This window comes from Zootoca vivipara, chromosome 5, assembly GCF_965207765.1.
Source record: "Zootoca vivipara chromosome 5, rZooViv2.hap1.1, whole genome shotgun sequence".
Taxonomy (NCBI): domain Eukaryota; kingdom Metazoa; phylum Chordata; class Lepidosauria; order Squamata; family Lacertidae; genus Zootoca; species Zootoca vivipara.
In genome coordinates, this window is record NC_142588.1 from 27643460 (window position 1) to 27654513 (window position 11054).

At 43.8% G+C, this 11054-nt stretch overlaps 1 protein-coding gene across 3 annotated transcripts in view; it reads right to left on the reverse strand.

The window, feature by feature from the left end:
- Positions 1 to 6059, reverse strand: part of SLC29A3 (solute carrier family 29 member 3) — a 35971-nt gene extending 29912 nt beyond the window's left edge. Inside the window, exons 1-2 of one of the 3 annotated variants that reach the window (XM_035137593.3) lie at positions 5922 to 6059; positions 3783 to 4081 (exon numbers count right to left, since the gene is read on the reverse strand). In XM_035137593.3, the coding sequence (XP_034993484.3) occupies positions 3783 to 4081; position 5922 (300 nt within the window). In that variant the 5' untranslated portion in view covers positions 5923 to 6059. Of the gene's footprint in view, positions 1 to 3782; positions 4149 to 4658; positions 5098 to 5921 lie in introns of those variants that run through there. The other 2 variants (XM_088670237.1, XM_088670236.1) reach the window with 2 other exon arrangements.
- Between the last annotated feature and the right edge of the window lie 4995 nt (positions 6060 to 11054).

Below are 11054 nucleotides of genomic sequence, written 5' to 3' on the forward strand. Positions count from 1 at the left end.
TCATTGAGGTTGTGGCAGCACGGAATACAGAAGTAGGCAGACCCAGGAGGTCCATACATTTTGAATTACTTGTTGATTGCCACTGTGCCCTCCCCTTTCCTGAGCCCTCTAAGCACTCGACAGCTAACCTGCACTAATCTTGCAGATAACATAGGCATGTTAAGTCTCTCACTTCATGCTGGGCTATGAAGAGGAAATGCAAGCACTGTAGCACCCACTTTCTCCAAAACTCAAGCCAAATTGAGACAACGCACACACTTTCTTCTCCTGAGTTCTCTGCCATGGCAGAGGCATTGTGGACAAGCAGGGCTTCCCCTCCCATTATGTTGACAAAGGCAAGAAGTAGCAAGAGTGTTTTTCACTACTTCTTCTAACAATCTCCAATGCCTGGAGTTAAGCAAGACAGGCTAGCGTTGGGAAGGTGGTGCTAGGCTTTGAAAACAAAACAGAAGTTTGTCTATATTTTGTATGGCTCACTCCAATTCATAGAATTGTAGAGGACCCAAAGGTCATCTAGTCCAACCCCCTGCAATGCAGGAATCTTTTGCCCAATATGGGGCTCGAACCCGCGACCCTGAGATTAAAGAGTCTCAGGCTCTACCGACTGAGCTATCCCAGCAGTTGCCATTATTGTATTCATAACAAAATTAATGCAACTTTTGCATGACAGTATGGGGTTGTAATTGTTTTGCATGATAGGCAAAATTCACAAAGAATTAGAACTGATTCTCAAAGCACTAGGCAAAAACCTCTGGCGCTAAAAGAGCATTAGGTTTGCTGCTCACTGTACTTCATTGAACATACCCCTGGGATGTCCTATCGATGAACATTCCCCTCTTTCCCCTTTCTCATACTGATCCCTCGTGCAGAAACACCTGAACACAGACTATAAATAGCTAATATTTTCAAGTGACATTTCGATCAGAAAGCGGAGTAGGCCTTCCTGCCTTTGCAATTTAAGGCCCTATGTTTACTCTGTTCCCTCTGGGGTCCCCTTTGCGAGATCAAGGTTTATTTATTTATTTTACACTTTTCTCAATGTAGTGTTTCCAACTGCCAGCCATCATCACTCAGGGTGCCCTATCAGAACTCTGTTTTAATCCTCACTATAGTACTTTGCAATCTGACAGATAGGCTGGTAAGCCTCTGTTAGAGCTTGATAGCACTTGCGAAAATTGGTTTTCCCAGACAGCTGTTGCAACCCATTCTGCAGGACCTAGGCCTGTAGCAAATGCTGGAATCATCATGACATTCAGAATGGACTGGGGGAGAAGCTGCTGCTATGCAGTGGCAAGGCAACTTTTTCAACTTTGAAGGTTACAAGGGAAACAAGTGATAAGCCCAAAACACGCAGCTAATTTGCAGGTGCCTTTTCCCCTTTGCATGCAAAAGTTCCATAGTGTGTTGAGAGGCCTATGGTATCTTGTTCTATTTTGTTAATTTTTGAGGTTTGTCTCTAAAGGTGTGCTTTCTCTTTTATGCAGGCTCCTTTGGTGCAAAAGATCCGTAGATCCACCTCCGAGATCTCCATTTAGGGCTGGGAAGGACTTCTGCCTGAAACCATGGAGAGCGTCTACCACTCAGTGCATATGACAAGAACCTAGATGGATCAGTGGCCTCACACCGAATAAGGAAGCTTCCTATTTTTATGTTACTTATCCTAAAGTGAGAAATGAGACAAGTGTCAGGCAAAGTGGGGAAGACATGTGTGATTTTGGATGGAAACTGGCATTAAAGCCAAAACCTGCCAGGCAGTTCTAAAGTTAAGGCAAGCATCTTGGAGGCTATCCCTGTAGCAAAAATAATTATATGGGGAACAGCTCTGGACATTCACTGAAGCTGCAGGAAGCATCCCAGCCTGCAACACCCTAGCAAATGCTCATTGGGTTACATGAGAGGTTACAGTGCTAAAACAATTAAAAAAATTTTTTTCCCAAAGACAATGCCTAGAGGTAGGCTGCTACTGTTCCCACTTCTCACAGGCAAGTGTAAACTCATTCATCCATCCATTTCTCATGTAGTACCAGAGTGATCCTGTTCTGGTTTTCCCAGATAAGAGACAAGTAAATACTGAGTCCATGGTAGCCCTTTTTACTTGGTAGTTAATGAAACCTCCAGAATGTCATTCCTCCATCCTACTATTTCTGAGCTAGAGTTTATACAACATGTCAGAAGTCTTGGGAGTAGTATGCACTGGGTTGCCAAGAGCTGCAACCATAATCCCATCCATACCTTTTCAAAAAGGTGAAAAATCCCTAACTTGAGCTGCAATACTGCGATGTGTGTGGATCTTTCATTGGACACTGAACAGCAGCAACAATTATGCAGCTACGGTAGACAATTGTCATGCTATGCATTACAGCAAAAGTCCCTATGCACCTGTGAGATTAATGCCATGAGATGCTGGCAAGTTTCAAAAGCGGCGTACTCTGTGTTATCACACACAGCCAAGCCTCTTATTTAGAGGTTCTGCAATTCATCCCCTTCCTTATTCCCCACATACCTTTACACCTATATGAATTAGAGTTCCCTATGCAATGATGGAAAAGTTTATCAAATTTCCAACGAAACTATTTAAAACTTCTAGGAGGCTGCCTAATTTATTTAAGTAATAAATTAAGCTGCCTAATTTAATTTATTTTAAGCACTGACTTGAACTGATTGACTCTTAAGTTCCAGCATTAGCTTTTTAAGAGCCAGGACAAGCAAACTCTTAGGGTTTCCAATCTGACCCCTGTTATGAAACCAGACTTTGAGTCCATCAAAGCATCTGGATAACAAAGGCCTTGAGATAAATTGTGGAAAAACATTTGCTGCTCCTCTTGTGAAAGAAATGTGAAACAGTCTCACCTCCCTCCAGTCCCAGCCTAGCCTGAGGGAGGGGGGGCCCACATAAAAGATCAGTGGTAGCAAAATCCAAAAATTATTTATGCACTGTGTGATGAAATACTTTCGTCTGTCATGAGTCCTGCCAATCATCAGTTTCACTTTTCAAACCAGCAGACGGTTGGAAGTATTGGGATCCAACTCAGCTTGCACTAAAGGCTGACATGTGCATGGGAAAGAGGAGAGTGAGGGGAAACCCTTAAAGTTTCCTAGACTGCCCTTTCTGACATAACCTGTGCTGACCTTCCCTCCAGTACTAGACTGATACCCTTTGGGTTGCTGACCTCATTTCCTACTTCCTTCTCCTTCATCCTCACCTTGGAAAAGGAGGCATCTACGTTTGGATCTCTCTGCATGCAAGATGCAAGCATAGCTCGAGACACAACAGCAAGCATAGCTCCTTGCATCTCCTTGGTTAGGCAGAACCAGGATCTTTCCTATCAAGCACGTATTTCCTGTAATAAACGTAGCTTTCTTATTTTCCTAAACTCAGAATCTCAGTGTGACTATATCTGTGTGTGCTCCTCCAATAGAGATTCAGTATTAAGTTTGACTTCTGCTGAGTGTTTTAACTCCGAATGCCGAAATACTTAGCAACCTGATCCCCACATTGGACAACTACATGCCCCTGAGAACCCCACAAATATAGTGCAAGAGGGATGAGAAGAAGGTGTCCATATCTCTTTTCTTCACTGTCATATTTTCTAAACTAAAAAAGCAGCAAATGCTGGATTATGGACACCACATGTGCAACGTATTTGCAAAAACAAACCAGAGCTCTCTTCCATTAAGTGAAAGTCTTGTCCTCCATAAGGATTAAGACATCAAATTCATGCACTAAGCTCAAAGAGAAAGAGAAGGGTTAACACAGCAGAGTTAAAATTCCCAACACTTACACGAATATCCGAAGTTCCCTGCTCTGCTGGAGAGAGTTCTTCTGAGCAGTTCTGAAGTTTGTACATCCAGTAATTCTTTGCAGTGATGATGAAGTTCAAAGGCAAGAGAGAGCTAGCCCCCAGGAGGAAGAAAATAATATAGGTGCCATTGAAGTGATCTTTAGGCTTGTGAAAACCGAGTCTGTTTCCCTCTGGCTCCTCGAACAGGGGTGTCTCTTCTTGGGTAGCGACATCCACTGGTTTGTACAAAGAGTTAGCACTGTGGTGGTAGTCATCTTGTTCCTCCAAATCAACAGCCACTTTTAGGATAAATTGAAGATGTGTGAAAGTTATGGTCACATAGCATGACATTGTCACTAGCTCATTGACCCCTGTAATACTAGTCTCTCTTACAAGGATATGGTACAGTGAGGGAATGTGCACCTGAACACTTCAAGCGAGCTATATAAATGCTTATTAATATTAAGAAATACAACCCATCGGGTTGCCACAGAAAGCTGCAGCAACAGTTGCAAGCATCCCAAATAAATCTGTGTTAAAAGGACAAGAGTTCCTGAATTCAAAGAAACTCCTTTGGTGTTCCCGAAGAGAAGTAGTTAGTGTGTCCTTATGCATAATGGAACACTGAGGCCCGCTGCAGCCTAAACAAGTCTTTAGAAGGGCTTGTGCAAAATGTTATTTAAAATAATGTTAAATATATTCTGAAATATTCACATGGTTTTCAAACAGCATACAAGGAGTTTGCTTTTGCTTTACTGTATGAAATAGTTGAACTGATAGCGAGTCTTCAGGGAAGACAGGGTGAAAGTTTGTTATGAAGTTTGTAAGAGAGAGAGAGAACAAAGTGAAGCGACAGCATCATGTGGAAGTAGTTACCTTAGAATTAAAATTTTGATCAAATGACTCTTGTTAAGTTTTTAAGCAATCTCCATTCTCCCTAAGTCCAGGTCAGCAAAAGAAGAATTAATGGAGTGGGGAAGAGAGTAGAAGAGGTTCCCTTTTGAAATATGTGGCTGAAGCATGTTATTCCTGGGGGAGCTGGGGAATATTTTGAGGCCAACCCAAAGTGAAGAGAAATGGCAAAATGACATCTTTCATTGGGGCAATCAGTCGCTCAGTAAGACGTGGAAGCTTTTTAGTTACACAAAAGCGCTTTTCAGGAAAGCAATCGATGCTTAATGTATGCTCGGTATGATTAAAAGAAAAATAAGGTTTGAGACATGGGCAAATAAACTCTGGGAGCCAATCCAGGAATTTTCTTCCCTTTCAAGAAAGGCGGGCTCTCGCAGAAAGTCCCACCTTCAGTACAAACCTAGCTTCATTGCCTAAAAAATAATAATAATGGAACACATCTGTAGGACTGACATCTCAGGACTTGGGATTTACAAAACATAGCATTCTTTACCCTGGCCTTTTGACACTTGAGAAACTTATTTTTTTTTAGGCCCCACTCTATTCTTGCCACCACAATTTGCTTTAAAACGTTTTAAATACTGTATTTTTAAATTGCTGTCACCTGCCTTGGGACCTTATGGTGAAGGGTGGATAAGAAATGATATAAGTATCATTAATACGCTGCCCAAACCATTTGGGTCCTCAGCGCCCTTGACCAGCCTTGGATACTGGGCAGCGGAGGAAGAGGCTATTTGCTGTTCTCTCAGAAAACACGTTTTGAAGCCTGGCTTTGAGGGGGACCCACAAAATGCATGTTGGGTCCCCCTCAAGCCTCACAGACCCCGATAGGCAACAATAAGAAAGCCAAAAGTAAAAAAAAAGAGTCTCGGTGAAGCCACTCCGTGGGAAAAATCCTGGCTCCCCCCCCCGGCCTTTGTCTCGACTGAAAAGCTGCATCTTGCGAACGAGAAGCTGCCCGGGCCCTTCATTCCAGGAAATGCACTCTGCACATGCGCCTGCAAACACCCCAACCTCGGATTTCACGGCGAGTTTCCGAGACCGAGGCCAAAACAAAGTGCGGCGGGAGGAGGAGGAGCAAGGGCCGGGAGGAAGAGGAGGAGAAGCAGCAGGCGGAAAGGGAGTCGCAGGTAGAGAGCAAAGCCGAAGAGGGGAGCAGCCGCAAAACCCCCGGCGGAAAGGTCCCCGTGGGCTGAGAGCCCCGCGGAAGAAGAAGGCGCCACTTACTGTCGCCGGCCCTGCGCGCCTCCCCATCTGCTGAGCTGGGCCTTCCCCAAACACAGGCTCCGCCGGCCCTCGCGCCAAAGCCACGCCCGCCGCCTCCGCCTCCGCCGCGCAGCACCGCCTCCTCCTCCTCCTCCTCCGCGGGGTCTTCTGCGAGGGTCAAGCTAGCGCTGCTCCTTTCATCCTCCATCTCTCCCGGAAGGTGTTCCTTAGCCCTTCTTGGAAATAGGCTAAAAAATATTTATAACAATACTAATAATAATAACCATTCCTTTTGTGCGCCATGGGCACGGGTCACGACTGCTGCCCGATTCAGGAATCTCTATCTGGATCTATCTAATTCTAAGTATATCAGAGCAGATCCCCCTAAAATATTTCAGGGGACCGCAAAATTGATGGGCGTGACATCGCCATTCAAATGGCGTGCGTGCGCTGTGTCATGTGATCATACCTACCCCTCCCCGAATATTTTATTCAAATTGGCACCCCTGATTCATTTCCAAAGCCCCTTCCTCACTTCTTGCCCTCGCTGTACCTAACACTCAGTTCAGGAATCCCATGTATTTACAGTGAGACCTCCGACTATAGGACGATATAATAATAATAATAATAATAATAATAATAATAATAATAATAATAATAATAATAATAATAATAAAAAAAAAATGGAACGGGTCCACCAGATGCCTGGTGCCCTCTAGATTCTTGGGTGTTGGGGACGGGGGTTTAATCAGCACTGGCAGGCTGAGCTTGTTTTTCTACCAGGCAGAAGGGCAGAGGGAGATGATGACCTACAAGACTAAATGTGACTTGAAATGCAGCAGTAGAAAATAAGCTCCCTGCGCTTTGGGCCACTAATGTGTAGATAGCCTTAGTGTTGCCATTTACAACAATCAATGGACTCTTCCAGTACAGGTAATTCATGTCCGGCCTTCCCCAACTCCTTCCTCTTTAATGTGGTAAGGATCTTAATAATTTCTAGACAACCTGCTGTGTAGGGTAATTCTTTACACATACTCTTACACTGAGCCGAAATGGGGTTATAGATGTTAAGAAGAAATGTTAGCATCTCAAGGGAAAGGTTGGACTAGAACCTTCCTTCCTTAAATCCAATTTTCTGTCTAGAGAGGATTTTTTTAAAAAATGCTGTGCCTGCAGTCTGATATGGTACAACCCAGATAGGTTTGCTCTGTGAGAATTAGGCTTCAGTCCACACTTTTTTTAAAAATAGCTGTTTCTCTTCCTCTTTAGGATAATTTCCCCTCTGCTGGTCAAATGATCTAAATCAGCATTGTCAGGAGGTACAGTATTAATATTTGTTCTAGATGGGTTGCCCAGCTGTGGGTTGATGAGGCTCTCTGATGGTACAAAAAGAGGTTTTGTTTAAATCGTTGGGTATTGGTGGTGTTGGCCACAGCCAATAAGAGGAAGATTGTGACTTGTGTCTTGCCTGCAAACACTCCTTAGGCAGTTCACTTGGAAATAAGTTCTGATGTAACGAGACTGACTCCAGATTCTTGACAGACAGAAATTAAGGGTACAAACCTGACATATGCTTAAACCTACTGGTTTAAATGGACTTGGGCACCCCCTAATCTTCCATGAGATAGCACTGAAAATGAGTGAAATTTCATTGCATGGAGATGCAATGATGGTGAAAATTTCCCATTTTAAGTTTCAGATATGAAAGCAGACTTAAGGTCGATAAAGGCACACACAAAGTTCGATTGCGATTGACAGCATATTTTTGTATGAGATGATTATACATACAAACGGCACAGCTTGGAAACCAATATACTGTATATAAATGCTCTGTATATACTGTATGCCTGTTGTCTTTGTCCATGGAGTTTTCTTGGCAGGGATACTGGAGTGGCTTGCCGGTTCCTGCTCCAGGTTGGACCTTGCCAACAAAGGTCCGTATAGTTAAAGCTATGGTTTTCCCAGTAGTGATGTATGGAAGTGAGAGCTGGACCATAAAGAAGGCTGATCGCCGAAGAATTGATGCTTTTTAATTATGGTGCTGGATGAGACTCTTGAGAGTCCTATGGACTGCAAGAAGATCAAACCTATCCATTCTGAAGGAAATCAGCCCTGAGTGCTCACTGGAAGGACAGATCCTGAAGCTGAGGCTCCAGTATTTTGGCCACCTCATGAGAAGAGAAGACTCCCTGGAAAAGACCCTGATGTTAGGAAAGATGGAGGGCACTAGGAGAAGGAGATGACAGAGGCCAAGATGGTTGGACAGTGTTCTCGAAGCTACCAACATGAGTCTGACCAAACTGCGGGAGGCAGTGGAAGACAGGAGTGCCTGGCGTGCTGTGGTCCATGGGGTCACGAAGAGTCGGACACGACTAAACAACAACAACAACATATACTGTATATAAATGCACTGTTCTTTTGGAATTCCCTGAAGCCAACTATATCTAAATAGGTTCAGATATATCTGTGTCATGGTTATTATTGTTTTTCATTGATAATTAGGTAGTGTGTCACTGTGTCCTTCTAACACCTGGAGCTTGCATGTTGGGTAGCCAATATGGTGACCCTCCAGATGTTGTGGACTACAACTCCCGTCATGTCTGGTCATTCTACATGCTGACTGGAGCTAACAGGAGTTGTAGCCCAAAGCAAGGAGTGGGGACCATAGCTCAGTGGTGGAGCACATCTGTGTGCCAAAGGTTCCATGTTCATTCCCTAGGCCTGACAGCTGCTACCACTTGGTATAGCGAGTACTGATTAGATGGATTCAGTATAAGGTAGCTTCGTATCTTCTTTTTCCTATCCGGAGGACACCAGGGTGAGATACTGGGGGAGAAAAAAAGGAAAGCTCCCAGGTGAGAGCTGTGAAGGTCCACCACTTTCTGTGTGAGACAAGGGTTACCTTTGAGAGAGGACTCTGCATTTTCTCTTTCTGTGTTTTGTTTTCATTTAGATTAGTTTCTTTTAACTTACTGCATTGTGAAATAGCTTTAATAAAATCTTATTTTTAAAAAGTGTGTGTGTGGGGGGGGGGGTAGATTCTAACACTGAAAGCATCTGTGAACCACAAATACCAACATCCTCTGATCAGTACCTGTGTAGAAAGGGTATAACTTGCCCTTAGACGCCTCCTTCTTGGTTGAAGAGATATCAGAATGATTGGCCTCCAGAGCTAACAAAAATAACTCAGCAAGGCTGCAAATGGTTTTTGTTTTCCATAAAACAGACAAAAGAGAAACTTCTGCATGCCCCTAAAGCAGGTTACCAAATGGAGACATGTGTAAAATTAGAAGAAATCCATAAGAGCACAGTGGCTTTCAACGGCATGGCCAACCCAGGCCACCAGAGCACCCGAGGAAGAGATTGCTCAGCCTGTCTTGGCCTGTAAGCCATCAGCTCAGAAGGGACGAGCTTGATATTTCCAAGCTGCTGTGGTCGATCATGTCAGAAAAGGCACTGTTGAAAAAGCGCCTCAGATCAGATTAGCACAAGAGACTGTGACAGCCTGCCAGGGTAAACAATACAATTAGGGTGGGTAGCGGGGGAAACCTGCATTTAGCCCAAGCTGTTCTGGTCCATCAAGAAAATATTACCCATTAAAAACTGCTTAGAAAGCCAAAAGCTGGATGTATTCAATCAGTAATACTGTACAGATTTGTCTGGTGGCCTGTAACAGCTTTTGCAGGCTTTCATACACTTGTAATATGTATTTTCTCACTGATAATTTGCTTTGGTTTCCCTCACATTCTTTTCCTTAGCCAGCTATGGCCACTGTTCACAAAGCGTCAGAGTCTTTTCAGTCTTACTACTGATTTTAATTCATTTTGGGCTACTTTGAAAAAACAAAACAGAAAAACCAAAACTTCCTGGTTTCCCTTTCAGCAGATCACACACATTATAAGGCTGAAGCCCATACAGAGGTTCAGTAATCTGTGCTAAGGTTCTGCACACAGAGTAATGTTTCTTTAGCAAACCCTATTTAGATTAGTAGGACTTACTCCAAATCAGGTAACTTGTGTTTCTTCTGAGAGCTGCATTCCCTTGTGGTGAACAAGGCCAGAGACAAAAGTGGGCAGGGCAACCATTGCAAATTCTACATTTCTACCGTACATTTCTACACCCTGCCCATCCCTGCCTTTCATTCAAACAAGCAAAAGGTGTTATCAGGTCTTAAAGACAAATTCCAGCCAAGCAAAAATTCTTGAGATACATAGCAGGGCCAGTGAGGGGCGTGGCCTAGAGAGAAGGGGTGTGGCCTAGGGAAGAGTAGTACAAAATCGGCTGCTTCATTTTAAATAACAGAAACAGGACGTGTCATGTGTGAATGACCTTGCTGTACCTGTTAGGAGGCATACAAAGGAAACCACTCATGGTTACTGTCAAATGCATCAATGAAGAGGTGTTTGAACTCCCTCCCTGGAATCTAAAATGGCACTCCAGCATGCATCAGAGACTTGTTTCCTTCCCTTTTGCCCAAGGACTTTAGTTAACTGCCAAAGCCCACTACTGCACACCCAGTTCTCTGCCAGAAGAAGAAAACAGGCAAATGATATCCATTATTGCAAATGGAATTTGGCTATTGGGTCTAATAGTTCAATCAAGCTTAATTCATTAGGTACCATTCATCAAAAGCGGACAATCTTCTCTCTTCCTGCTTAGGTCTACATAAAATGTTGTGTCCACCATATAGTTCGTAGTAAAGGGAAGGAAAACAAAGATCATGAGGTTGTTGTTGTTTAGTCGTTTAGTTGTGTCCGACTCCTCGTGACCCCATGGACCATAGAACGCCAGGCACTCCTGTCTTGCACTGCCTCCCGCAGTTTGGTCAAACTCATGTTCGTAGCTTCGAGAACACTGTCCAACCATCTCGTCCTCTGTCGTCCCCTTCTTTTGCCCTCAATCTTTCCCAACATCAAGGTCTTTTCCAGGGATTCTTCTCTTCTCATGAGGTGGCCAAAGTATTGGAGCCTCAGCTTCAGGATCTGTCCTTCCAGTGAGCACTCAGGGCTGATTTCCTTCAGAATGGATAGGTTTGATCTTCTTGCAGTCCATGGGACTCTCAAGAGTCTCCTCCAGCACCATAATTCAAAAGCATCAATTCTTCGGCGATCAGCCTTCTTTATATCATGAGGTATTTGAAATTAATAGGGTTGA